The 27,348-nt window shown below is 37.6% G+C and overlaps 6 protein-coding genes and 1 long non-coding RNA gene across 13 annotated transcripts in view; 4 read left to right on the forward strand and 3 right to left on the reverse strand.

Moving 5' to 3' along the window:
* The window catches only part of LOC111443047 (cytochrome P450 711A1), a 5,584-nt gene extending 4,604 nt beyond the window's left edge, over positions 1-980 (reverse strand). The window contains exons 1-3 of the mRNA XM_023080655.1: positions 769-980; positions 309-393; positions 147-192 (exon numbers count right to left, since the gene is read on the reverse strand). The gene's annotated coding sequence lies outside the window, so the exon portion shown is untranslated. The remainder of the gene's footprint in view (positions 1-146; positions 193-308; positions 394-768) is intronic.
* A 3,036-nt stretch (positions 981-4,016) lies between these two features.
* Positions 4,017-5,712, forward strand: LOC111442656 (glutaredoxin-C6-like). 2 transcript variants are annotated; one of them, XM_023080118.1, is made up of 2 exons: positions 4,017-4,504; positions 5,461-5,712. In XM_023080118.1, the coding sequence occupies exons 1-2, from the start codon at positions 4,097-4,099 to the stop codon at positions 5,470-5,472; spliced, it is 420 nt and encodes a 139-aa protein (XP_022935886.1). In that variant the 5' UTR covers positions 4,017-4,096; the 3' UTR covers positions 5,473-5,712. The 2 variants fall into 2 exon arrangements, with proteins under 2 accessions (XP_022935886.1, XP_022935887.1); XM_023080119.1 differs by lacking the exon at positions 5,461-5,712 and adding an exon at positions 4,578-4,909.
* A 368-nt stretch (positions 5,713-6,080) lies between these two features.
* On the forward strand, positions 6,081-11,141 carry LOC111443024. 4 transcript variants are annotated; one of them, XR_002710414.1, is made up of 11 exons: positions 6,081-6,271; positions 6,374-6,418; positions 6,738-6,856; positions 7,314-7,396; positions 8,160-8,281; positions 8,435-8,599; positions 8,760-8,853; positions 9,196-9,464; positions 9,570-9,719; positions 9,880-9,989; positions 11,043-11,141. XR_002710414.1 is itself a non-coding variant. In XM_023080625.1 (9 exons), coding segments are annotated over exons 2-8 (831 nt in total). In that variant the 5' UTR covers positions 6,081-6,271; positions 6,374-6,417; the 3' UTR covers positions 9,443-9,464; positions 9,570-9,761. The 4 variants fall into 4 exon arrangements, 2 of the variants coding, with proteins under 2 accessions (XP_022936393.1, XP_022936394.1); XM_023080625.1 differs by lacking the exons at positions 9,880-9,989; positions 11,043-11,141 and having other exon boundaries at positions 9,570-9,761; XM_023080626.1 differs by lacking the exons at positions 9,880-9,989; positions 11,043-11,141 and having other exon boundaries at positions 8,160-8,275; positions 9,570-9,761.
* On the reverse strand, positions 10,774-12,015 carry LOC111443029 (NDR1/HIN1-like protein 6). 2 transcript variants are annotated; one of them, XM_023080631.1, is made up of 2 exons: positions 11,976-12,015; positions 10,774-11,939 (listed from the first exon to the last, which is right to left on the reverse strand). In XM_023080631.1, the coding sequence occupies exon 2, from the start codon at positions 11,813-11,815 to the stop codon at positions 11,024-11,026; it is 792 nt and encodes a 263-aa protein (XP_022936399.1). In that variant the 5' UTR covers positions 11,816-11,939; positions 11,976-12,015; the 3' UTR covers positions 10,774-11,023. The 2 variants fall into 2 exon arrangements, with proteins under 2 accessions (XP_022936399.1, XP_022936400.1); XM_023080632.1 differs by having other exon boundaries at positions 10,774-11,936; positions 11,973-12,015.
* Positions 12,016-14,544: 2,529 nt separating this feature from the next.
* Positions 14,545-15,854, reverse strand: LOC111443022. Its single transcript, XM_023080619.1, has one exon. The coding sequence runs from the start codon at positions 15,775-15,777 to the stop codon at positions 14,782-14,784; it is 996 nt and encodes a 331-aa protein (XP_022936387.1). The 5' UTR covers positions 15,778-15,854; the 3' UTR covers positions 14,545-14,781.
* A 1,964-nt stretch (positions 15,855-17,818) lies between these two features.
* LOC111443030 lies at positions 17,819-18,610 on the forward strand. Its single transcript, XR_002710418.1, has 3 exons — positions 17,819-17,969; positions 18,040-18,426; positions 18,569-18,610. It is a non-coding gene; the product is annotated as an uncharacterized LOC111443030 (long non-coding RNA).
* A 2,670-nt stretch (positions 18,611-21,280) lies between these two features.
* Positions 21,281-27,348, forward strand: part of LOC111443019 (serine/threonine-protein kinase EDR1-like) — a 9,356-nt gene continuing 3,288 nt past the window's right edge. The window contains exons 1-7 of one of the 2 annotated variants that reach the window (XM_023080617.1): positions 21,281-21,295; positions 21,964-22,964; positions 24,212-24,652; positions 24,812-24,915; positions 25,323-26,449; positions 27,031-27,071; positions 27,158-27,226. In XM_023080617.1, the coding sequence (XP_022936385.1) occupies positions 22,512-22,964; positions 24,212-24,652; positions 24,812-24,915; positions 25,323-26,449; positions 27,031-27,071; positions 27,158-27,226 (2,235 nt within the window). In that variant the 5' untranslated portion in view covers positions 21,281-21,295; positions 21,964-22,511. Of the gene's footprint in view, positions 21,296-21,963; positions 22,965-24,211; positions 24,653-24,811; positions 24,916-25,322; positions 26,450-27,030; positions 27,072-27,157; positions 27,227-27,348 lie in introns of those variants that run through there. The other variant, XM_023080616.1, reaches the window with a different exon arrangement.

The following is a 27,348-nucleotide window of genomic DNA, read 5'->3' on the forward strand; positions in this document are numbered from 1 at the left end:
ATATATATATATATATATATATATATATATATATATATATATATATATATATATATATATATATATATATATATAAACTATGCACGCAAATATCTAAAGAAAAAGAGCAGAAGCAGTGGAGAACAGACAGTGGAAGGGAAACTAACTTGGTCGGCCTCTGGTCTTCGATTCCATACTGTCAAGTTGAATTTCCTGCAAAATAATGACACCAAAAGAGTAATCAGATCAGAGTTTAGAACTGTTAAACAATTTAATGGACCCGAGCTCAAATTATGCAATGCAAACAATTATGGACATCGCCCACTCACCACCGTATGCGCATCGCAACCATCTTCAAGAACAGTCATAAATTGTACCAAATCTCCAACGATCCAGATATCCTTCAGTGAAACTCTGCAGTAAATAGAGCATAAGAAAAAGAGCCACAGATCCAAATTACAGAACTACGATTCCAAAATTTCCAAATTATAACTTCTCGAATTTTGAGTATTGATTTTATCATCACACAGCGATTGGACTATAGATTCGTGTAAGTATAATCTTCTTCTGTTTTTCCTAAAACTCGCATAATATTATCAATAGCTAGGGCGAATTTATCAACTTATTTATCAAAACGAACGAAAATCCTCGACATATCAGCTACGCGATGGAGAAATAACAATCCATATTTTTCAACAAATATGAAATCAAAGAACTGAATCGATGAACTTTCAACAAATATGAAATCAAAGAACTGAATCGATGAACTTATGGCGCTATATAAATTACCGCGCTCTTGAAGTAGCCAATAACAGCATCGCGGCACCCCCGGTCATACATTGCTGTTTTCATCAATGATCCTCTTCCCGTAGCGACAAATGTGCAAAGTTTAAAATCAATCTCGTAAACCATTACAGAAGCAATACTTTTACAGTATCGCTCAGCTTCAAATGGATACCCAAAATGTAACGCTGATCGGAAGCTGATCGAAAAATTGGAGGGAATGGCTACACCGACGTCAGAGGATATACGAAGAAAATAATCCCCTTGGTTTATTTGAACCGGGTTTAACTTAATCCAAACAATTGAAGCCCAAATTACCCGAGCTGTTGGGTAAGATCCAATTGGTCTTCAACAATGGGCTGCAATGATCGGCCCATCATTTTTTAGTTAATTAAATAAACACAAATATCTAAATTTATAATTAAACTTTATTTTAATTAAATATAATAAAAGTAAATTGAAAATTATATAGTTAGGTCAAGCATATTATTTTTACAGGTACTTTAAATAAACCATTAATTATACGAATAGGATTTAGTGGAGGACGGAAATCCTACTAGATATTGATAGATAATTGAAACCAGCTCATATAGATACTCTTATTATTTTTACATTGATACCCTTATTTTTAAATCTCGAAAAGCCTCCAAATCAATATATTTCTTCAAAATTCAACAAAAATTTAGTTTCCGCTCATAGATATTGTTATCTTGCATACCCGGATACTGTTCTCCTTGGACTTTCCCCCTCATACTACTAGATATGGGCTTTCCTTTTCATGTCCACTTTTCACAGATATTGTCCTATTTGTACTTTCTCTCTCAACCGACGTGGGATCTCACTCCGTTATATAGCTTTGATGTCATTTGTAACAATCCAAGCCCACTACTAGCAAATATCGTTCTCTCCAGGCATGCTTTTACGGGCTTCCCCTCAAAGATTAAGATGCGTTTGCTAAAGAGAGGCTTATCGTAAGAAATACTTTGTTTTATTCTTCAACCAATATAATTATCTCACAACCGAGTATTTTTAAATATTAATAAATAGAGGAAGGATTTTTGGATAGGAGAAAAAAAAATAGAAAATAAGGAAATGTGGTCTTATATTAATTTTTTTGGAAGGTATTATTAAAAATTTTGAAAATTAAATGAATAAAAGAATATAGGAGTATTTTCTACTCGTTTTAAATAAATATTATTTTTGTAAAATATATATATATATATATATATATATATATATATATATAGTGACGCTAGAAACCCAAGTGTCCCACTTGGTTATGGAATCGAAATGCAATAATGTGAGAGTTACTTTATCGATTATTAATAACACGAAAGCACACGCCGACAAAATACCTTAAACGCATCACATGCATTTCAATAACCTTTCCGAATATGAAGAGTCCCTCCTTCCTTGCTTGTCGCTTTCTCCTCCGACCCATATTTCATTCTCTATATTTTCTTCATTTAATTTTATTATATGGTTCATAGTATGTATTTATACAATATATTATATTATTTCTGGGTATATTTTAATATTCCATTATTTGATGCCCTCAATGTGAAAACTTAAATGGGCCCGTAATTGAAGAGGAAGCGATTTATTGAGGGCGGCGGAGTAAATTACAAATACTGCACAATTTTCCACGCCGATTACTGGTGGGAATACGACAAATCTCCATCCCAATAAAATTTAAATCTTTTGCGTAAAGTCGATCAAATTTCCTCTACTCGCCGCGTTCCCGCGTTACGTCGTTACCCATTTTCCAGTGGGGATGGGACACGTGTACGGTTGAGAGTGTGGAAGGCGATCGGAGCTCCGGTGGGGGACTGGAAGGGAAGCCCGACACAGGCTCAGATCATGGCGTCAGCGGGGACAGGCAGTGGATGACCTGTGACTGTCATGGCAGTTGCGTCACCCATGTGTCACGATAAGTCAGTCAACGAATTTTAATACTCCAAAAAATGAATAAATTGGTGGCCTTGTCCAACGGCGCCGACAGATTTAAGGAGAGACGAAGTGAAATGAAAGCAACTACACACGAGTAATGGGCCGGGTTATGGGCATCGACCCGGATTCCATACCGGCCGAGGGTTGTAATGTATTGTAAATTTTATTATTAATTACACAGAAATTATATATATAATCCAACGCCACGTTTGGAAAACGACATCGTTTCAGCAAGTTGTTTTCCTTTCCTGGAACCAAGCTAATGGCATACGCATAAGAAATAATTTTTTAAAAGTTGTGGGGTATCATAATTAAACAGTGGATTGTACTGGGGGATGGAACATGATTGGACGGAAGAAAAGGGGCGAAAGTGGGAAAGAAAAAATGTATACAGAACGTAATTAATAATGGTAGAAGTGTAATTAGGGGATTGAAATTATAAGCTTAATAGTGGGTTATTATTGATATAATTATCATAATAATTTAATTAGTGAAAAAAACAAGAAATTATGACGTAATCGCTTGATTATCACGTCCACACATATGGCAGACACAGTAGTTGCCACCATGGACGGTGGATTTTGAACGTGGACTTTATGGGTAGGGTCCACGCCAGCCTTATAAACATTTTACTTACCATGCTGGGAATCCAGGTGGCCCGGATACGTGGGATGTGTATTAAAAAAATTAATTTTACCAGAGAGGGAGGGTCCGGGTGTGCGGTCACCTCCACGTTGCTCCACGAGCAGAGGAGATTAAATGGGGAGGCCACGTGCAAGGGAGGGAACGTCATGGTGACGTGGGAACTGAAACTTCTCTCCGATGATTATGTCATGAGAGTGGGAGTGGGAACCGGTGCCACTGGTTACCATGCAGTCCACGTCAGATGACTTTATTTTTCTTTTTGGTTGTAAAAAAAATAAACATTACTGAATGGCAGTGCTGAGGTGTTACATGTTTTAGTGACGTCAAGGCGCATTCTTACCGTTCGACGTCGAAGTCAAAGTGACGCCATGGTCATTTACTGCCATGTTGTCCTTCTTCCCACGCTAATGCACGGGCAAATATCCGGTGCTTTCGAACCACCGTTGTATAATAACTTACCCCTCCACGCTCCTCCTTCGTTAGTGTTCTCCACGCTCTTTGTGTAGTTCTAGTATATCGTATTATTTGAGTAGCGCGTGGGTAACACGCGCTAAAAAGGAGGTGAAAAGGTAGGGAGAAAAAGTGTATTAAAAATGGAGAAGTGACGTGAGCAAAAGCGCTCTCCACTCTGCTTTTTATAAAACCACTTCTCTTCTCCCTTCCCTCTTAGCCACCGCTACCACTCCTCTCTCTCTCTCTCTCTCTCAAATTTTTGAAATTTTCTTACTGTCCTCCGGCGATGCAAGGCCTACGACGGTGCTCCGACGACCTCCTCCACCTGGACTTATCACCACCGCCCGCCTCGCCCTCTTCTACCTCCCTCTCCATCGACGTGGCCGAGTCCGCCGAAACTCGAATCCGCCGCCTCATTTCCGAACACCCCGTCATCATCTTCAGCCGCACTTCTTGCTGCATGTGCCACGTCATGAAGAAGCTCCTCGCCACCATCGGCGTCAACCCAACCGTTATCGAATTGGACGACGAAGAGATCGACGCCTTAGCAACCTACTCCACCTCCACCACCGCCAGCACCACCACTCCTGCTGTCTTCATCGGCGGCGCCTTCGTCGGCGGCCTCGAATCCCTCGTCGCCCTCCACCTCAGCGGCCACCTCGTACCTAAGCTCGTCGAAGTCGGCGCTCTTTGGGTATGACTTTTAATCACCCGTAGTCACTCACTCACTCACTCCAATATCCTCTAATTTATCCCTTTAATTGAAGATATAATCTTAGGGGTACGATGGGAAAAAAAAAACAAAATAATGGATCTATGATTTTGGAGTTTGGGTTATGGTTGGTGGTGAAATCAATAATTAAAAATATCCGGACGATGCCGGAAAAGGAAGAGGTGGCTGATAAGTCCGGTACGGCGGAAGAAAGTAGACTTTTTTAGAATACTCGCGGGAGCATGCGTGGCACGTGGAGGGATGAGGATTGGGTGGGGTCCCATATCACTTATTAAGCAATCAGCACCGTTGAATGTGTAGACTTTTGTATTTAGGGGATTTTCTCTCTATTCTCTTAATCTATCATTTTACTCTCAATTTTATTTACATTTATCGTTCTTAATATGGGAATTATTCATAAATTAAATAATAATAATTCTTGGAAATGAAATTGAGTGTAAGACGAGATTACTTAAACGGTAGGGAAATTCGATCCTAATTCCAATTTAAATGAGGAATATTAGTGGTGCTTTGAATTAGGGAATTAAATGCGGAAAATAAAAATAAAGGAATATGGTTGGGTGGTTTAGATTAAAGGGAATTTAAATAATTAATATTATTAATGTTTATTTTTGACAATGACGAGGTAATAGTAAGGTACTACTTACTGTACTTCAGACATATAATAATTTAACTTACCAGATTATGTGTTTATTTTTTTTCGTATAAGAATAATATTGAAATTCCATTAAATGATGGGAATTTAAAATACATTCTAAAAGCATATGATAAAAAAAAAATATAGATAATTTCACGTTAAGTTTGAAATTCTAATATCATATTATAAATTAAAATATCCTAATATCATATTTTTTCCACGGCTTATGCTGCATTTTTGTTTTTTTTTTAATTGATAATTATTAATCTTTTCATCACAGGATGGGTTTTGAAGAGGCATTGTTTAACAATAGTGCTAATAAAGACGGCGCCGCCGCCACTGCCGGAGATATAACCGGAGATTTTATTGGCGCCTACACAGCAAGATCATCCTATGTTTCAGAATCATGAAATGATAAACGACATATCGAGTAATTTGGATTCTTGTTGTTCTTCGAGATTTGAATTGCACCAGAAGACGACATGTTGTAAAAAATGGAAAGAATTGAAAGGACATGAAAATAAAATTTTAATGGGTATATTTATATTTTTCACTTATAATGAAATAAATGTTTTTCTCTTTTCACTTATTTAATGGGTATATTTATATTCAAACAAATGATTGGAATTAAGATAAATATAAAATTTGAAGACAAATTAAATATCTAAAAAGCTTGAAAATAAATATTTGGAAATTTATAAAATAAAAGCATAGGACTATACGACAAGTGGCTATGATGTTTGGCGCTGTACGACAAATCGTTTGAGTATTTGGGCTTTGAAATTGCAACTAAACGAGAAAGGAAACCCCGGGCCCAAATCTCAGCCCAATTAAAAAGCCCAAAAAGTTGGAGGGTGAAATAAAATGAAAATCAGATACCGAATTTCATACTACCCGCCCTTCGAAATTTTCACTCGGAGAGATATAAATTCGTGGTGCCGGCGCGGGAGTTGAAGAATCGACTTGGATAGAAACCGGTTCGGTTGAAGTTGTTGGTGAAGAATTCAACCACAACAGTTCACGAACAACGTCCATTCACATCATCTCGTAAGGCTTTTGAGGCGTTTCCAAATTGCGAACGAGGAGTTCAGGTTTCCTTTTTTTTTTCTTCTTTATTTGATCATTGCCAGGAGATCAATCTTTGGAGTGTTCATCGAGCTAATCAAGCAATACGTTCGATGTGGATCTTCCAGGAAAAGTGCTGCTGCCGAGTCCGACACCTCGTTTGATCTACGCAAGTATGTTACCTCGTTCAATCTAACAAATGAAGTGAACGATTCGCGCTTTAGTGAAGTTGCTTCGTTATCTCATTCGAATTTTAGAATTAAGTATTAGTTAGAACAGTGTCCAAACTTTACTCGGTTAGGAAGGGGGAAGAGAAGTTTGTGGCATGTTACCTTGTTTTATGATATATAATTTATTCCATGTCGTATTTTATAGATTCTGATCGTTATTTTAAGCACATGATTAATAATCAGTATTAGGCTTGAACTTTTCAAGTGTAGTGCATTTTTCATCAAGACAGATTTTATCTTATTTTACTTTTTCCCATTGTAGTGGCTCAACAGCACAGAGTTGTAATACAGAATAGCCATGGTGAAAAGCTTGTTGGAATCCTGCATGATACCGGATCAAGCGAGCTTGTTATTGTTTGCCATGGATTTCAGTCCTCGAAGGTTTTATATATTAGATTCTTTTTATATGGTTCTGACTCCATTCTTTTCTGTCCTGGTATGAGTAAATTATCTATCTGTCTGCTTGTACTCACATGATATGTGAAAGTGTCCTCCCATGTGTTTTTCCATTTCCATTGAGAAAACTACCTTAGCATGGCTTTTAAATCTTTAGAAAAATTAAAGCGTGCAATTGATTTCATCAGTGAAAGAAACCATCTTATTTGTACCACCGAAGGTACTTTGCATTGTGTTTTTGAGTTGTGATTTTGTTTTTATGTTCAATTATAATGTGTTGTTAAGAATGTTGTTGAGTTCAAATGAATCAAGATTAACATTTCTGGATTTGTTCGCCTTGCATTGCATTAGAGTTTTCATTATGATGACGGCTTGCTATCCTTTTCTCTTTCAAATTCTTCTCGATCTTGGTTGACTTGATATTATGAACTGTCATTTGTAGGATCGCATTCCTATGGTGAACCTCGCCACTGCTTTAGAGAAAGAAGGGATGAGTGTTTTCCGTTTTGACTTTGCTGGAAACGGGTAAGATCTTAGGACGGATAATGGATGAGGTAATGTAGTTTTGCGTGGGAAAAATCATAGAACACGTCTCTTCACCTTATGATTTGAAATTTATGGTTGAAGGTTACCAGTCTGATTAATAATAAGGGCGCTCCTGTAAATGTGAGAATTTACAATTGTATTCTTATATATCTTACTTTAACGATGTCAATTTTCCACCATTTTTATTCTTAAAGAATTAAGCATATTTATTTGCTTCAAAGCTGAAGTTTCTAAAAGTTTCTTGAAGAAGTATAATACTATCAAAGCTTCTCCATGTTTATATGTCCATAACTTCAGTGGAAACTCTTCTTTATAGACCGTCGTTGTTCCCATGTATCTTGCATGCTATAATGCATATTAACTATGTGTAATGTGTTTTTGTTATTGAATCCGAGCAACAATCTTTAAGAAAAGAAGGTTATTGTTATAGTTTTGGTTTCTGTTTACTTTTTGATTCTATGATTTGTTTCAAATACAGGTTTGGGTCTGCTTCTCTGGCTATTGTGGGCATTAGGAATAATATCATTTGATACAAACATTTATCCTCAGTCTCAAATGTAGACAGCAATGGACCCCACGTTGTTTAGTTCTCACGTATCTAAAAATTATTGCTTAAAAATGCTCTATGTTCTAATTACAAGGAAAACCATGATATGCCATAGAAATTCCCAGTTGCGTACAATTTGATAGTGATTGTATACAATCGAGCACCCAAACAATTTTTCTGTTCTATGTTTGGCAGAGAAAGTGAAGGTTCATTCCAGTATGGCAACTACCGCAGAGAAGCTGATGATTTACGTGCTGTTGTGCAACATTTCCATGGAAAGGAACATACGGTGAACGCAATAATTGGACACAGTAAAGGTCTTTATCCTTGCTCATTCTGGTGAAATGAATCTAGTATAAAGTGCTAATTTTGGAGTTTGTATAATTTATTGACATAAATCAGCACTTTGAGGACATTTCCATGGGAAGGACCATATGGTAACCGCCAATTTACTTGTTATTTTGTTGCAGGGGGTAATGTAGTTCTCTTGTACGCTTCAAAGTATAGAGACGTTCATACAGTTGTTAATGTATCTGGCCGATTTAACCTTGAAAGAGGGATTGAAGGTCGCTTAGGTAAAGACTTTTTGCAAAGAATTAAGCAAAAAGGGTTTATTGATGTCAAGAATAGAAGAGGTAAGCCATCAAATTCTAGTTTCTGTTTCAACATCACCGAGATTCCACAAAATGACACAAGTTCTTAAGTGATCTTCTCCGTTTCTGCTTTACAGAAACATTCCAGCTTCCACATTATAATTAGAAACTAATTTCTCCTATTTCATGTTTTTGTAATCAGGGAAGATCGAATATCGTGTCACTGAAGAAAGTTTAATGGACCGACTAACTACCGAGGTTCATGCAGCATGCTCAGCAATTCAGCGTGACTGTAGGTGAGGGATGTAGCTCTTCTATTTAATCCTTTCTTTCAGGATCATGACAATGGAATGAATGCTGGGCTGGGCCACCTCGAATGGCATGAGCCATATTCTTAATAACTTATCCAATTAGCGCGTATTAACCGCGATACATGTCAGTCGGATGGAAAGTGGTGTTTCTTGTGGAGGACGGATGGACCTCCTGCTGGAGCCCGCTATACATGTAAGTCGGATGGGAAGTGGTGTTTCCAATGGAGGACGGACGGACCTCGTGCTAGAGCCCGCTGTATGAAAAGCAAGAGAAACCCCACTTTAGATTTGCTTGATTCTTCATTTTTATTCAGTTTTCTTCTTCAGGGTTTTGACGGTTCATGGATCAATGGATAAAATTGTACCAGCTGAAGATGCTGTCGAGTTTTCCAAGTCCATAGCAAATCATGTTCTATGCATCATGGAAGGGGCTGATCATGAATATACTGCTCACCAAGATGAATTGGCTTCAGTTGTTGTGAACTTCGTTAAAGCTAATCTTCATCTGCACAAAGATACAACCGAGCTGCAGCTGTGCAGAAAGCCCGACAGAGGTGGCCGTTCCTGTTTGTAAATCTCAATTCCTCCTTCAAGATGTAAGAACAAGAAGCACTTTCTTTGATTGAGAAGATTTCAGTCAGATTCTGATGTTATTTCCAAACTAGTAATCATAATTTATACTCTGATGGTGAGATTTGTAGATTAGAGGATAAAAGAAGATGATTCTAGAAAAGGGTTGCATGCACAAAAGGCATCTTGGCAGTGGGAGTAGTCCCGATCAATACACATCAACAAAGGGTTTGGTTTCTTTACAGAAAAGAAAAGAAGCACGCGACAATGAGAGCGAGAAGGTCTGAGTTACAAGTGGCATTACAAAACTTGAAGAAGCAAAAGGAAAAGTGCAGCAAAGAACACACACCAACCCCAAAGTAGAAAGAAGAATAAAAGGGGTTTCTTCATGAACCCATAACTAAAACTTAACAATTGAAGATTCTTCTTCCACTTTTGCAGGCGATCATTCTCAGAGACAGTAAAAGTAAAGGCAGTGAAACTGATGGAGCCCACCAACAAATACATGGCGCATGCTACTCTGTTTGATGATTATGCCTTACAAATTTGAGGTAACCTCATTTTTGTCTTTTTTCTTTCTTTTTACCATGAATCTTAAGCTTCTCGTTGTCTTAGGATTCATTTGGGTAATATTTTTGTTGGTTGGTCTAAACTTTTCTATTTTTGTAAGGAATTTAAAAAAAAAAATGATATATTGTCTTTTTTACAAAAATTAGACAAAGAAAGAAAGTTTGACTTCAATTTCCGTATTGAAACATGCTTGTCTATAGTTATTTTTAGTAGATTATGAATCTATATTTCATACAAATTCTTGTCATTTTGATTGAAATAAATTCCGTAGAATAAGGCACTGTTGAATCATTTAAAGAAAAAAGATTGGGATTATGATTTGTAATTTATAGTAAAGTCTTAATCTCTAAATCCTCTGAATAATAATAATAATAATAATAATAATTAAAAAATAAAATAAAATAAAAAGAAGGAGAAAGACCGGCTGTAAAGGTAAAAAAGGGAAAATGTAGGGCTCCTAAGCCGAACCTCATATCTGACATTATTCCAACTGCCCTTCCCTCCCATGGCATCGTCACGCCCTCCTCACGTGCCTCCTAATTTCCCTCTACATACTTATTACATTAATGCATATTAATCAAACACAGCTTAGAGCGCTGTGTGCGCGTATTCATTAATCACTTTCTCCTAACTCACTACAAAAATCAATGTCCTTCTTTATTATTATTATTTTATTATTTTTAAGAGGGGGGCTATTAATTATTTGTGTCACAAATCTGACACGAAATGTTATTTATTTATTGACCTAATAGGGCGACCCAAGTGTTTAACAACCCATTCATCGTATTAACTGGAAGGTTAAAAGAAAATTACTGCAATTAGAGTGAAAAAAGGAAGGTAACTTTTTAACCCAAATTATTCCCTCCAACCCCTCAATCACTCATTCCTTACAACCTCAATTTCTTAACTTTTTCTTTTTTTTTCTCTCTCCCAAAATTTCCGGAAAAAAAAAAAGTACAAAATAAAAACAGACACAGAGGGAAAAAAATATTATATAATATTTGTTACCGACTAATTAGAGAGTGAATATCCAGATCTTGATTCGGAGATCAACCTTGCAATCGGCGTCGGAGACAGAGGCTACCGTCGGCTGTTTACCCTTTGGCGGTGTTCCTTTAATTCCTTCACATGTCACTCTGATTCCGACCTTTTTGCTGTTCACTCCTCCGATTTTCACCTTCACTTTCGTATCCATCTCGATCGTCAGAGGGGCGCCTCCTTTCTTCTTCAGATCCGATCTGAGGCTCGTAAAGGAATCTGCGTCCAGATCTTCGGCGCCGGACATTAAGGATCGGAATACTGTTTGGTTCTTGGTGGCGCTGGTGAAAGCCGGGATCGAGCCATTGGCGAGGAGGACGGAATTGGAGAAGCAGGAGAGAGTGAAGGGGTCGTAGGCGAAGGTGATATGGGAATTAGGGTTGAAGGATGAGAGGGTGAGATTGAAGAGGGATGAGACGTGAGAGGCGGAAGAATCGGCGGCGGTGGTGAGATTGAGCTTTGAAATTCGGAGGGAGGAGATTGTGAATTGGGGGCGGTGAGGGCGGTACAGGACGTAGAGGGCAGCGCCGGCAATGGCGGCTAAAAGGGCGAGCCCTAGGACAATGATGATGGTCCAAAAGCAGAAGCAGCAGCAGAGATTGCGACGGCTCCGGTGGTGATTGCTGTGGTGTCGGTATGGAGGGGGACGGTAGGGCTGTTGACGGAACTGTGGTTTCCCACCGGAAGCCGGTGCGGTGCCGTTGGCGGTAGGTGGGGCGGCGGAGCCATTGACGGCGGGTTTTGGGGGAGGGTGGGCGCCGTTCTGCATTGCAATGAGGGGCTGATTTGAGATCGGATTAGAAAGGGGAATTGGGAATCGGGAGATTGAGGAACAGAGGAAGTTAAGAAGAAGAAGAAGAAGAAGAAGAAGAAGAAGAAGAAGAAGAAGAAGAAGAAGAAGGGTAGAGAGAGAAAGAGAGGAGGAGAGAGAGTAAAGACTGTGGAGCGAAAAGTTGTTGGTTGGTTCAGTAGAAGTCACTCAGAGAATTGGGGGTTGGGGGAGAGGGAATCTGTGAGTTGCTTGGATTGCTTTCTTTCTATCTTCCTTCTTCCTCTTCCCTTTCTCTTTCCCTCTCTTAACTTCAATTCCAAGCTTCCCTTTTAACCCCTAAATCTAAACCCAACTTATTTCAACACAATTACTATTCTACCCTCCAACACATATAACGAAGAGTATGATAACTAAACAATGTTCAGTCACCTTCTATCAATTTTCAATTCAAGATGCTCGTGAGTGAGAATAAAATATGTTAAAATTACTCCACAAATGGGGTCGCAGTGACCAAGTCCTGCAAGTCTTCGCAAAGTCGTAACACCATGTATGGGGGTTGATGCCTTCCCAGTGCCGGAAGGTCAAGGAAGTTGGTGACCTAATGACAGGGGAGCCAGCGATCGAAGCCTTGGTGAACGGTGGTCGTAACTATAACAGTCCTAAAGTAGCGAAATTCCTTGTCAGGTAAGTTTCGACCTGCAGGAAAGGCGTAACGATTTGGGCATTGTCTCGGAGAGAGGTTCAATGAAATAGACATGTCTGTGAAGATGCGGTCTACCTGCACCTGAACAAAAAGACCCTATGAAGCTTCACTGGCTATAGGTAACGTGTTCATATTGCATGGAATGCCTGCAATCTAAATTATTTGACATCATGATTAGATATATTTTTTAATTAGTATTTTGTTTTTCATTTTTGTTTTTTATTATTTTTTTTTATGTTGAAGATTTATTTCAAATTAGTCTAATCTTAAGTCCCTGAAAAGACTTGCAATTTCAAACAAAAGTCTAACCTACTTAGTAAGTTGTTGGATAAAATCAAAATTAAAATTAAAAAATGAATAAGAGCTGACCTGGCAAGTCAAGACGTGAATGGACAATGTTACAGAAATGGGAGGCGGGGCCCATGCTTGTTTCTTCTTAGATCCAACGGTTACAGCTTACAATTACCATTTAAATTACACCTTCCGAGCAGCTGATTGGATGATGGCAGTAATTAAAAATAAATAAATAAATAATGGAATGAGTGGGGACCAGTGATTAGCTCACTAATCCTAAACAATTAATCAGTAGGTTGGATAGATTTGCTTAAACACAAAGTCAGTAATTACGCTATTAAATTACAATAATTAAGAGCTGACATTTTTTCCTTTTTTTTTTTTCAATGTAATTATTTTTACCCTTTGAGATTTTGAGATGTACTTGAACCACCGACACTTTTTCAGTACAAGCCCTCCAGTAAATAAAATAAAATAAAATACCAATTATCTCCCTTTTTGTTTTCAAAATAAACCTTTAAATTATTAAAAAAAATAAACAATTCAATATTCTTTCATGTCCAACAATAATTGAGTTATATATCGAGGAAAAAAAAAACATATATAGGAAAGAATAAAGATTTCTAAAAATAAAAATAATAAAATAAAGCTTACACTGATTGGATCCAAAAGAGCTGGAAAAAGAAAAGTACAGAGTAGCTTCGAGTAGTCAGACTGTACTTACGAAAAGCAAGGTAAACAGGAAATTATAAAAAAAATAATAATAATTATATGGATGCGAATTAATGTATGATTATGGTTAACCCTTTTTAATTATGACATGAATAAAGTTTAATCCATTTCTTCTCATAATTATTAATGGTTGATTTTTCTTGTACTTTGAGACATAAAATATTTATCTACCTAACAATCTACATTTGATATGATATGATATGATAGCAATATTTTTTTAGAAGAATAAATTTATTGAAATTAAGTTTACCTAAACTTTTCAGGTCATGAAGACGTGTTGCTTTCTGGTCAGAGGACATATTTCGGGGTTGCAAGGAATCCAATAAACATGGTCCACTGCAACAGAATTGGGCCTGGCCAAGTTGTTGAAATGGGCCAACATTTTGACCTATGTTACTAGGAACCCAATAAACATGGTCCATTGCAATAGAATTGGCCTGGCCCAGTTGTTGAAATGGGCTAACATTCTGCCCTATGTTACAAGGACTCCAATAAACAAGGTCCATTGCAACAGGATTGGGCCTGGCCCAGTTGTTGAAATACGAGTAAAGTAGGAAGAATAAACTGAGAATAATATATAATTAAAGCTAAATGATTTGGAAGCATTAAACTTTGGAGGTGGATTTGGGATCCATTCCTTTAGGGTTATCATAGGTTGAATACAAATGGCCTCCAATCGGCCAGGCTGTTTCAATTGGCACGTTACTTCCACCGCAATTAAGCATAATATGCTTTTCCAAATTTAATTATTTTCCTTAATCTCAACTGTTCATATTCAATTGCCAAATTAAACATTAAAAACAAAATTTGTCGTTACCCGTTTAACATTTACTCCCTAATAATCTTTCAAAATAAAATTTAATGGCTCAGCCCAATGTGAAGAGGCGGTTTCCCCCACGTGCGACATTTACATCTATTTCCCAAACTACCCCTCCCTCCCTTTGGCTACTGTGCCGATAAACTGACCTGGCTGTCAGATTTGGAAGGTGGAACAATAAAACTTGAAAATAGGTGAAGGACATTAAAGAAAATAATTCCGGAAATAAAAGTTACAAGGAGGGAAATAAAAACAACGCTAGATCTGCTTTTCTTTTCTTTTCTTTTTCTTTTTCTTGTAGGCTTTAGGTGGTGGAGTCCATTTTATAAAACTTGAAATTTCAAACTAATCCTTGAGAATATAAAAAATTAGAAATGTCACCCCAAGACAATTGAAAATTACTTTTATTTACCTTGCCTATTTCGCGTTCCCTCTGCCGACAATCTCCTTGTACTTGAGTATGGATTCCAGCCTCTGCAACTTCAACTGTTGCTTGAATTTGTTGATGAAGTCGTCCGCCTTAGCGTCCACTTCGTCGTCTATTTCCGTCATTTTCTCTTTTCCTTCTTTCACGGTCGCTGGACGGCGACTCTCCACGATTTCATCCGCTTCGAAATGCGAGAATGCAGATTTCGAACTCGCCGATTTCTTCATCTTCCTTGCCAATTTCGTCGGAAACTCACCCGCACTCGGCATCGTGTCGGATTTCGTCCTCGTGAAGTGATCGCCATGGAGTTTACTGTAAACCTCTTCCATAGACTGTTCGTCGTCTTCATCCTCCTCTTCCTCCACTCGTTTCGACTCATCCTCCCTCCGACGGATCTGGACATCCTCGATTTTCTGAACCGCAGGAACAGACGGAGGCGGAGATTCGAAAGACTCCTCAGATTTAGAGCCATAGAAGTTAAACTTGAGCCGCTGAAGCATAGAAGGAGATCTAACCAGTTGCGGATGTTCGAAATTACCGTAATGAGTGTCGATTCCAGGCGATTTATCGAAGACAGTCTCCGGCGGCGGAGACTGGAGAGACTCCTCCGGTTTGTAGCCTGAGAAACTAAACTTAAGCCGCTGAAGTACAGAAGGAGATCTAACCAGTTGCGGATGCTCGAAATTAGCGCAACGAGCGTCGGTTTCAGGCGGTTTCTCGAACACAGTCGCCGGCTCTTCGGATCTATAAGCATAAAGATTAATCGATTTCAGCCTCTGAAGCATAGAAGGAGATCTCTGGAGATACTGAGGATGGTCAGGGTCGGAAGGACGGCGTTGAGTAGGTCCTTGAGGGCCGCCTAAGTTGGATGCAATAGCAATGGTGCCGATCACAAGGTTGAGGACGACGAAGAGAACAGTGGGAGTGAACCAACTGTTGACGGAGGTCCATATGGAGAGCGTGGAAGAAACCGATTCGGCGAACATGGCGGAAGCGAAGCACAGAGATGGGAGAGGAAATGGGACTGAGAGCGATTTGTTTGGGAAGCGGAGGAGAATTGAGTATGGGGATTTCGGTATTAATTATTAATGGGTTTGGATATTTTTGGTACTCGATTTTTCTTTCTTTTTTTTTTTAAATGATTATTTTCCATTTCGCTAGGTGGAGATGTACGTGGTTGTTTCTTATTGGTCTGTGAGAAACAGACAAGAAAGAAAGAGGTAATGTACAGGTTTCTCTTTCTTTCTTTTTTTTCTTTTTTTTTTTTTTTTTGGTAAACGTGAGGTCGTAATTGGCATTTACTAAAGTGGGGTGATGGGGACAAGGCATCAACTGCGGCCAGTGACTACAAAACGCTGCGTTTTGTGTTATCGTCATAATTTGTCTTTTCAACTCTTAATTAAGAGACTTTTAATTGCCAACATTTCCTTCGTTGGTCGTACGTTCCGTTTTAATTGTCAATATTTTTTATTTTAAGGTTTGGTGTTATTTTTAATGGCTCAAAATTTATCTATTTTTAATTATGTATTAAATAACTTTATTTAAATTTTTAAACTAATCCAACCAAAACATATTTTATAATTTATAAAAGTCACATAAATATAAATTTAGTATTTTTCTAATAGGCCACGACATAAATACGATGCTCGCTTTATCATATAAAATAAAATTAACTAAATAAATACTTATTTAATATTTATGTAGTTATTTTATTTTATTGGCTAAAGTAAGCTACTGCTACTTTTGTTAATAATTAAAATATTGGACACCTACGAGTTGATTTCTGGAACTAGAATAATACTCGGACAAAAAAAAATGTGCAATTTCTTTTTACTGTATAAATATATTAAAAACATCAACGCGTGTGACGAGGTCATGAATATTTGGATGTTAAGTACGACATCAAATACATGTATTTTAATTTCACTTGTGACGCGTAACATGGTATCTGTGAGCTACAAACTATAGGATAAAACTAAAAAATATATATAAATGTTACGCACGTATTTACATAATATATTTCGGTGTGCACTTCGAAAATTAAATTAGTACTAAGTTCAAGTTAATGTCGAAATGAGATATAGTGTAATTGGGTGCTTTTGTAAAGATTGTTTTTCTCGTTTTGGGATGGGATTGGTTCAGCCTCTTATAAGAAAAAAAATGTGTCCGAGCCTTTCTGCCGGTAATCGAGATTTTACATCATTTGAATTATTATTATTATTATTTTTTTAATTTAAGACTTTTAACAATTATTAATCATTTTAAAATTAAAAAATTCCATTCCTATTAGGTTTGACGGTTAGGGTTTATGGAATATTTATGAACATTGAAAGGGGAATAATTTCGTAGTCTTTCAATTATGATATTGGGGTGTGGTGATTGGGCAGAATATCCAGCCTTGACGGATACTACTGCTGCTGTTGATTAGGCCCCATTTATGGCCCAGCCCATATCTCAACAGGTACTACATGTACTATTGTTGTTTACCTACCCTCCTTGTTATTTGTTTTTTTTTTCTCTAATTTTAAATTAAGTCTAAAAATTATTATTATTTTTTAAATATTCTAATCACATGGAAAGACATAATTATTTCTTCTGTGACTTTAAAGACTGACATTAAACGTATTTGTAATAGTTTAAGTTTACTGGTAATAGACATTGTCTGTTTTAGCTTGTTATGTATTATTGTTAGCTCACATTTTTAAAACGTGTCTAAGGTATTAGAGAGATGTTTTAACACTCTTACAAGACTCATCCATGAACATGTTTTAACACTATTACAAGATCCATCTTCAACCACGTGGGATCTCACAATCTATCCATTGGATCATGCTTAAGGCATCTAGGACTAAAACAAAAAAGGAAAAAAGAAAAGAAAATCTAAAATTTACATTTAAATAAAAATATAGAAACTAAAAATAACAATAGATGAACGGAGGACAGTTATAGCATCGGCTTTTTCGTCTTTGAAGGCCCAATTTGTTCTGTTTTTGTCTTCCGTTCTGTATATATATTTGGAACCAATTGTTGAATGAAGTTGTCATCGGATTTGCATTCTTTTATCGCGCGCAGGGTATTCTTGGTTGTCGGTTAACTTTAGATTTCCGGCGAACCTGGCGATCGCCGTAGCCTACGTTGGGAACCGCTGCATAATGGTTGAATCTTCTGCGCAGTTGAGGTATGCTCTGTCCTCATCGCCATTTTTAGTCATTGTATTCTTTGAGCTCTTGTATCGGATTCCTTGCCAGGCGGATTCGATCGGCTTCTTTCGAGGCGCTGACATCGTGTGCCTGGAAATAATCTAACCAATGTTTAAGCCTCCCGGTGAATGGGGGATAGACAGGTTTGAGGCATGATGTTAGGATGGTTAGGGAGATTTTCGCTCTATTCGTGGGCTGATATTTACTTTCTTTTATGATGAACGTCAATTAAGGCTTACTGATCATGACTTCTTGTCGCTCCGAACAGTTTAGAAGGATGACTGTTAGGGAGATCTGTGAGTGTGTTGATTCTTCAGGAAGGCCTGCTCTGCGTGTGGTAATGGAAAAAAAAGGATTAACACATTAGGAAGGACGAGTCTACCGGCACTTCTTGTTCTGCATTTGTACTGTACGTCTGGGTACCGTTTATGGCGGGTAATGAAAGGATCTTCACTTTGAGACAGTATAGTTCTATTAAATTATTGTGTGATTAGTGAAATATAAATTTCGAAATTATTCTGATAATTGTCCAAACTTTTTGGGACCAACCATTTTGACCATACTCGAGGTTATTTAGGGATTCCTTTTACAAGATTCTGATTCAACCTCAGAAATGTTAAAAACAAGCTTGTTCTAGATCTACCCTTTCAGTTTTGCGTATGAATGAACAGGCACATTTTATTCCTTGTTGAATTACAACTTGTTCAGAAGAATCCACTTGGTTTTGCACTTTCCCCTTGCTGATGCATCTGTAATTTCTTTTCAAATAGATCAACTCTCTATTTAGATCATTCAATTCCCTAGAAAGTAAGAAAGGCTATACCGTTGGATTCTTTTCTATGCTTGCTCTGCCTCTCTTCTTTCTTTTGAGCATTCCTAAATTAAACGAAGAAATAGAGCAGATTTAGCCTTCTACTTCATACCGATGATACTCTGATAGGGATCTAAACAGTGAGCAGTTATGATTTCACTCAATTAGGAGATTAGATTTCTTAATATGAGATTGCATAGTTTATTTTCTATCCATTTCAGTACCCTTGCAGGTATCATTTGGATGAAATAAACTTGTTCACATGTCATAATCGTTTAGGAACATCGTAGTGCATAGTTTTGCATTATTTGTTTGTATTGACATCCACTTTTCATATAAGCTAAGGGTCCATTTGAACTGCACAGCTGATGTCTAAAAACTTTGCAGGTTAGAGGGGACCGTCATTACAACTTGTGTATTATCTCAGTGTCAGCAAGTCGGACTATTTCTGCTGGCACTGCTATGTTCGAAATGAAAATTTTCCTAGGAATTTCTTTAAAGGAAGACCATATGAATTTTAGATTCTTGCCTTTGGTGGTTCAAGTTGCTATGCCACTGGATATGCATTTGAATACTTGAATGTGAGGTTATCCCTCTTTATCTTATCCTGTTTCTAGGCGATCTTCTGCTGTTACATTGCGTATTAGTTGTTTTTCTATCTTGAACATGTCTCTTAATGCATAATAGTTCCCACCGAATACCACAGCCGCTTAGTACCATCTTGACATCTCCATAGGGTTGTGATAATTTTGCTGACATCTTAACATTTTAGTAGATTTTTTTGGGTGTCAGAGCTTTGCTCCCCAATACCCGGGAGCACCCGTGCTCGCCTGAAGGTCCGAATCCGGGAGACATCGAGGGATTATGGTATTATGTGCTCTCAATGGCTTGAACTTGATACATCTAAGCTGGTATGATCCAGAGACCCCAAGCCCTTGCCAATGGGGCCGCCCCTTATGACCTCCTACATTTTAATAGATAGTATAGATGGGGGATCGTCTGAGGTTCGCTGAAGCGTCAAAGGTTGTAATTCTAATTGCAATTTTTCATTTTTCATAATCATCTTTGCAATCTCACTCCTGATCCCCCGCTCTCTAGTTTCATTCATCTGGCTTTTAGGGTCAGAGGGACATTACTAATACCAATCCCTTGAAGAGCTTTTCCTCAAGAGATACTTCTCATTGTGGGGAGAAAATGAAACGTATGGAACTTTACTCTTCCCGCACATGTTGAGCAACTATCCCCAGTGCCCTCATAGCCCTTTTTCTCTTTGCTCAGTTTAAGAAAAGCATCCATGAAATTATTGAATGACAAAACTTTCAAGCTTCTGGCTTCATAGCCTTTTTTTTCCCCCTTTTCTCAATTAGAAAAAATCTTGCATGAAATGATTGAATGATATGACTCTCAAGATTCTGGCTGATTGCTGTTTCATACCAAAATTTCAGCATGAATACTGTCAGGGCGCCAGGTTTCATGCGCCATGAATGCGTGGCCATTCCATTTCCAGGCACTCTCCTAGTTGGTATCCATTGGAAAGTGAAATCAAGAAGTGTCATACATTGGAAATGGAACAACTCTCTCTCTCTCTGTTTAATTTACTTTTATTACTCACAATTTCAATAAATTCTGTGTCATTGACGGTTTTACTTGGACAGATTTAGGTAATGCACGCCTTCACCGGGTAAGATATCAATTGCTCCAATTCAGAAGGAGAAGGTACCCGTAGGAATGATTCTGGCAGACAAAGTTACAGGCTGGGCTTCTCTATAAGTCCTTTCGTTCTATAACAGAGATGAAAATCAAGCTCAAATGGGCGTTTGTCATGCATATCTTGTATTCCATGATAGTAATTTTGATCCAATTATCGTAAAAGTAACTTCAATTGCAGGGTGCTCTGGAAGAAACCATCATCTGTGGCTGGCGAACATCAGCAGCTTTTCCAACCTCGTGGCTATAAACTCCCAATTTTTGGTTGGGTACCTACTTGCTGCATTGTTTGGCTTTTCTTTTAATATTTATACCTTGCATCGGAATCTTATCTTTGGGAGGGCTAAATCAAACCACATCTCGTTCAAATATGTCTATTGTGTTTTAGTGTCATGTTGGGTTAGGACAAATTATACTACACGAAATCAGGCATGGTTGGTCATGCTTAAAAGTTGAAATTTGGTTCACCTACCTTTACTCACAATTCAGCTTCATATGCAATCATTTAAATCTCATCTGTTCATGATTCCCAGGCCCATCATCACCCTGCGGCTGCTACCGTTTACCAATCTCATCATTCTTCATGAGATTCATGTTTAACATCTTTATTATTGACTAATTATTCACGTTTAGGATAATTAATACAAATTTGGTAAATCCAAGAAGGGTTTAATTTTAATTTTAACTTTAATTTTTTAGCCTATTATTGTTATTATTATTATTTAAACTTGTGTTTTTTTTAGTAATATTTGTGGACGCGGGAACTCCAACGTGGTAAGCTGTATTGTAAGTTTGTAACCGTTCTCCTCTTATCCAAACACACTAATACTTTGATTCTGTATAGTTTCACATAGTTTCTCTCTCTTAATTTGTAAATGTTTTGATCCTTTAGAAATTCATGTCAAATTATTTAATCTATATAAACACAAGAATTTAAACGAAATAATTAAAAGAAATTTGACCGTCAAGAAAAACAATTAAGAGTTAAAAGCAATGGTACGAGGTTTGGGAAACTTCAGTATTGGATAAGGACACGTAAGAAATGAGCTGGCAAATACCTTCTAATGCTTCTATTCTTGAAATGACCTGCTTCATTCGCCTAAAATCAATTACCTAATTTAACAAAAATTAATTGCAATTGCCAACCATATTTCAAAAAATTTAATGTGATTTTATCAATATAAAATACAGCATACTCAAAACGGAGGCATATTTTGAATTTCAAGTTAAAAGGGAGGGCTGCTTTACAAATTTTTTTTAATAAATCTTTTATTTTTATTTTTTGATTTCCTTGATTGCACATATCTAGCGAAGTTGAATATCAATTATCATATCATGTAACCTCAGATGATGCTAACTGTCCGATCCGCGTACTTTCTTAAGATTCCGAATTAATAATAATTAATAAGAAAATCAAATTGACTGTTTTGCTTCAATTGTCTACTTCATTACAGCGTTAAACCCGCTTGCCACTGTTTGATCGGACGGTTGAGAGGAAGCTGAAAATGGAGTTGAACCGACAGAGATGGGACCCAGTTCAACAATTTCATCAGGGTATTAATAAAGGCATGGACTTGGAAGAAATCAAGGGTCAGGATGAAGAGAGGTCAATGGAAGAATGGTGGATGTGATTGCAGAGGATCGAGATGGCGTCATTGACTTGAGAAGAAGAGGAAAAAAAAAAAAAAAAAAAGGAATGGAAGAGACGGGGAAGGGAGCGAAATGAGTTAATTGGGGGCGTGGAAGGTGTAGAATGGTATTAGCTTGAGGAAGAAAGGTAGCCATGTTAACTCAATAATCTGTGGTTTTCTGAGTTTAGATGAGCTGATGGTGGGCGTAGGTTTTAGCGTATACAGGTAGAAATAGCAAAATCGAAACAGAAACTAAAGGTGGGGGGTTGGGGGAAAGAGGAAGAAAAGGCGTATTTGTGAACCTTGTGTATGAAGAGATCGATTGATAGATAGATAGATAGGGAGGGTGTTCTGTTGTGGCTTGATGATCGATGTCGAGAATGAAACATCTTCTTCGAAAGCTTCACATCGGTGGGGGATTTAATGAGCACCAGCGATTGAACGATGCTCGACCTGTGACGCGACCCAGTTCGAGCCCCAGTCCAGGCCCAAGCCCCAATAGTAATCCATCTGGTTCATCTTCTTCTGGGTCATCCTCGTCTCTGTCTATGGCGGCTTCCACTACAATGGGGAGAATGGAGGCCGTTGAATCAGTCGTTGATCAGGTGACTTCTGGGGATGTGGGCGATACGTGCGTGGATTTCAATGCCTTGGAGGAGGAGTTTCAGGTACAATTGGCTATGGCGATTAGCGCTTCCGATCCTGATTCGAGACAGGACACTGAATCCGCTCAGATCGATGCCGCCAAGCGGATGAGTCTTGGCTGTTCGCCTTCAATCTCCGGCAGTCAAGCTCTTGCCGAATTTCTCTCGCTTCAGTATTGGGTATTTTTCCAGTTAACTTGCTTTTAATTTTTTTGAATTTGGGCATTTCTTGTTCCCATCGTTCAACTTCTAGGTTTTGATTGTTCAATATCGCGAATTGCAATTTCAATTATGTTTCAATTGCTATACAGCTTGCGATTCTGGGGATTTCTTTCCCTCTTGGCATTGGATTCTTGAACAATTGCTATTACGTGCTAAATTGCCATTAGACTGGCTATGTCTCAGTTTCAGTTTTAAAAAACTTTGCATATTAGGCCATCGGTTTGAATGATGAGTGGGGAATTGCTATTTTCTATCTTAGCTACTCCCCCCGTGCTTGAATTATTTTGGCGGTTATATGATCAATTACTGCATCGTTGTCGTGAGTGCTGTTCTGATCTTTATTTGAATATTTGGGTGATTGGGAAGTTTACTCGTTCAGTTAAGTGTAGTTTATGGATCATGGTAATCACTTTGAGAATCCTCGTATTCCATTTTTGGATGTAGATGCAAAAAAAGAAAGAAAAAAGTAAAGGAAATTATTTCCTCCCCCTTTTGCAACTGGATTGGGGAATTATGGTTATGGGGCTTTTGCACTTGCTCCTGATTTATAGTTTTCAAAGTGAGGTTGGGGACAAGTATATCAATTTTGGTGCAGTTGTAGGTTTGCGTATCTAGTTAGTTTGTTAATCTATTTGATCCTATATTTTTTTATTTATCTCTGTTTCTTCTTTTGGGGTTAAGTACTTTGAATTTGGTGCCTGATGTTCGTATCATATCAACGATCAATTTATGGTTTTGCTTGAAATGCAACCTACTTGAGCATAAGGTGTGAGATCCGACATCAGTTGGAGAGGAGGACGAAGCATTTCTTATAAGGGTGTGGAAACCTCTTCCTAGCAGACACGTTTTAAAAACCTTGAGGGGAAGCCCGAAAGGGAAGTCCAAAGAGGACAATATTTCCTAGCGGTGGGCTTGGACTGTTACATAAGGTTGTCTTTTGGAGTTGTGTTGATGGGAATATTTTGTACATCTTGGATGCTGGAAATGGGATTGTTCTCTCATTTTCCATAAATATAAATTTTGATCATACAAGGAGTTACATCCTATGATTATAATTAAATGAGAATTAGTTACTAATTTTTTATGCTTACAAATCTATATTTTCATCTTTATTAGTTTGTGAATGTATTGTTAAATGCAGTGTATTATTGATATTATTCATCATGGCAACATCAGTTTTTTAACTATTCTATCTACCAATGCAGAGCTATAATGTTGTAAATTATGACGAAAAAGTGATGGATGGATTTTATGACTTATATGGCATTACTACAAATTCTAGCACCCGAGGAAAGATGCCACTGTTAGTCGATCTTAAAGAAATATGTGTGACAAGTGATATTGATTATGAAGTGATTTTGGTTAACCGCTTGCTTGATTCCGAGCTCCAACGTTTGGAAAGACAAGCATATAACATATTCATGGAATGTAGAGTTTCTGAGTATGGCTTCATTTTAAGTGGACTGGTTCAAAAGATTGCTGATCTAGTTGTGGCTAGAATGGGTGGTCCTGTTGGTGATGCTGAAGAAATGTTGAGAAGGTGGACCCGCAGGAGTTATGAAATGCGTAGTTCTCTGAGCACTATTATTCTACCACTCGGACGTCTTGATATTGGACTTGCACGTCATCGAGCTTTGCTTTTCAAGGTTGCAAACTCTCCATTTTATGCCTTTTACCATTAGTTTCTTGAGGCTGGTGCTATCTGCTTTAATAATCACGGCCATGTGAATTCTTAAGCTTGTCAAACTCTGCCTTTTACCTTTAGTTTTTTGTGTAAGTTTCTTACTAAATAATTTTGGTATTAGGTACTAGCTGATAGGATTAATCTTCCATGCATACTTGTCAAAGGAAGCTACTACACTGGTACCGATGACGGAGCTGTGAACATGATCAAAATTGATAATGGAAGGTAATTATAGATGATTGAATCTCTTTATTGTCTAGTATAGAATATCTTACAGAAATATAGTGGATTTCTCTATCTGGACCCTTTTAATTTTCTCGATTCGCAGCTGTTCACATCTTGGTTCCATTTTGTTGATTTAAGTCTATTGGTTCGTTCTAGGTCGTAGTAGAAATACTCCTCTGGTAACCGACTCATTTGGGATGTCTACGCATATCTGATGCACCTAAATAAGCCTCTCTTCTAGTTCTAGGTTTTCTGCAAACTAATGTACCATGCTCTTCATTTCGTGTTTGTTCATGAAAAAAGTAATGAAGTGCTTGCCCGATTTTTTATATTCATACCAATCTAAGTGAATCTTAAAGAATTACACGGAGCTCTAATATTTACATATGATTTATTTTATGACGCAGTGAATATATTATTGATCTTATGGGTGCTCCAGGCACGCTAATTCCCTCAGAGGCACCCAGCTGCCAATTTTCGAATTATAGCTTTGATAGGAGGCCTGCAGATGTTATCGAAATTCCTGAAGATACGACAGTGTTACAAAATGAAGGATCTGAAGCGGTGTCGATGGCATCTACTCAAGATGAAGTAGCAAATATTTGCAACTTAATATCCAAAGAAGCTTCAGATTTAGATGCTCAATCAAAAGAAAATATTAGGAGCTTCATTGAAGAAATTCAAGCTGGGAATTCTGACTATGATTTTGGGAAGCTTCTAGAATTAGAAAGCTGCGCGTGTGAAAATTCATCAGGTGCATGTGATCAGTCCGCATCTGCACAAAAGAAGAAAGTGAAAAAAGTGTCGAAGTATGTCATAAATGCTGCAAAGAACCCAGAGTTTGCTCAGAAATTGCATGCTGTCTTGTTAGAAAGTGGTGCATCACCTCCTGCAGATTTGTTTTCAGATATAGACTCCCAGGGTAATGGTGAAAGCAAAGAAACTTTCCAAATGTATCCAATCGATGGAAGAGGCGTAGACGTTGGGCTTCAGTGCCACCCTTATATTTTAGCAAGCCACGGACAGTCTTCTGCTACTTCTACTGAATCAGTGTTTTTGAACAATGTTGTCCATGGAAATAAGCAGAAAGTGTCTGCTGAGGGATCATCTGAAGAACAAACACCCGAGGCAAATGCAAACAAGCACACCATATTTTGGCCCCACAATATGGAAAACAACAGATTTGTGTTCGTCGATGTTAATGGAGAAACAGGCAAATTGGCTGATGTTAATGGAACTTTTCATCGTGAGCACGTGGATGGTGTTTCGTTGGCATCTGATGCTGACTCTGATAACAGACAATTAGGAAGTGTCTTCGTGAGTGAAGAAAGAAGATTTTTGAAAGATAAGAGTGGTGGAACTCTTCAGTGCTTCGATTTGCGTGAAAATCTGCATGACAATTTGTTAGAAATTGATAATGGTAACCAGCGTGCTAGTGATGTCCGCAGTGAGACAATTGACCCAATATTAGGTGAGGTTGCAGAATGGGAAATTCCTTGGGAGGATCTTCACATTGGTGAACGAATTGGTATTGGTAAGCCACATCTAGTCTCAATGAATTATCATTTTGGTTCTGTCTTTATCAGTTGGGTCCAATCAAATTTTAGGTGAATATGAAACTGTAGATTTAATTATCACTGATAACGTTCATATCTGACACAGTTTGTTTGGGAAACCACTTTAAAATGAGTTTCTGTTTGTTTCAAGATTATTTTCAAACATTGATCAGATAACCTGTATAGGTTATAATGTGATTTCCCATTGACTTTAGAACAAACACGGACACAAGACACAGTGTTCGACATGTGTCTAACAAGTGTCGGAGCATCCAAGTGTTTGACACGAGTTAGTCTTGACACGCTAGTCAAACTAAAGTATCTGTCCTTTTTAGGTAAAAATAGGACACTCACTGACTCACTAAAGAAAAAAAATGATGCTGTTAAAATAACAGCTATCCAAATATATTTTCACATTAATGTTTTAAAGAACAGGAAATTATTCTGAAAACAGTTTTCAGAACAAGTCCTTGGGTTGTCTTAATGGTATAAAGGTGGAGATTGCTGTTCCATATATTTTTTAAATGAAGAATAATTTAATGGCCTTCCTCTTATACAGGCTCATATGGCGAGGTTTATCGAGCAGATTGGAATGGCACTGTAAGTTTCAACAGATAAGCGTATGCATTGCTTCGAGTTTTTTTTTGTCAGAGTTGGAGTTTTAATTTAGCTATTTTAAAATACAGGAAGTTGCTGTGAAGAAGTTCTTGGACCAAGATTTGTCTGGTGCTGCTTTAGTTCAATTAAAGTGTGAAGTAAGTTACGACTTCCAACTTTTAGGTTATTATTGTTTGGAAAATTTGAGCTGGTTTTATCTGTATTGTTCTTAAAGTAAATGCTAGTACAGGGTTTTTTTTTTTTTTTTTTTTTTTTTTTT

The sequence above is a fragment of the Cucurbita moschata genome, unplaced genomic scaffold, assembly GCF_002738365.1.
Source record: "Cucurbita moschata cultivar Rifu unplaced genomic scaffold, Cmos_1.0 Cmo_Scf00005, whole genome shotgun sequence".
NCBI lineage: Eukaryota > Viridiplantae > Streptophyta > Magnoliopsida > Cucurbitales > Cucurbitaceae > Cucurbita > Cucurbita moschata.

What these genes read in the sequence shown, in the direction of transcription:
- LOC111442656 (XM_023080118.1), top strand. Translation starts at nt 4,097, where the DNA reads ATGCAAGGCCTACGACGGTGCTCCGACGACCTCCTCCACCTGGACTTA.
- LOC111443024 (XM_023080625.1), top strand. An exon ending in TTTGACTTTGCTGGAAACGG is followed by an intron (nt 7,397 to 8,159) that starts GTAAGATCTTAG and finishes TATGTTTGGCAG; the next exon opens with AGAAAGTGAAGGTTCATTCC. An exon ending in TGATGTCAAGAATAGAAGAG is followed by an intron (nt 8,600 to 8,759) that starts GTAAGCCATCAA and finishes TTTTGTAATCAG; the next exon opens with GGAAGATCGAATATCGTGTC.
- LOC111443029 (XM_023080631.1), bottom strand. Translation starts at nt 11,815, where the DNA reads ATGCAGAACGGCGCCCACCCTCCCCCAAAACCCGCCGTCAATGGCTCC.
- LOC111443022 (XM_023080619.1), bottom strand. Translation starts at nt 15,777, where the DNA reads ATGTTCGCCGAATCGGTTTCTTCCACGCTCTCCATATGGACCTCCGTC.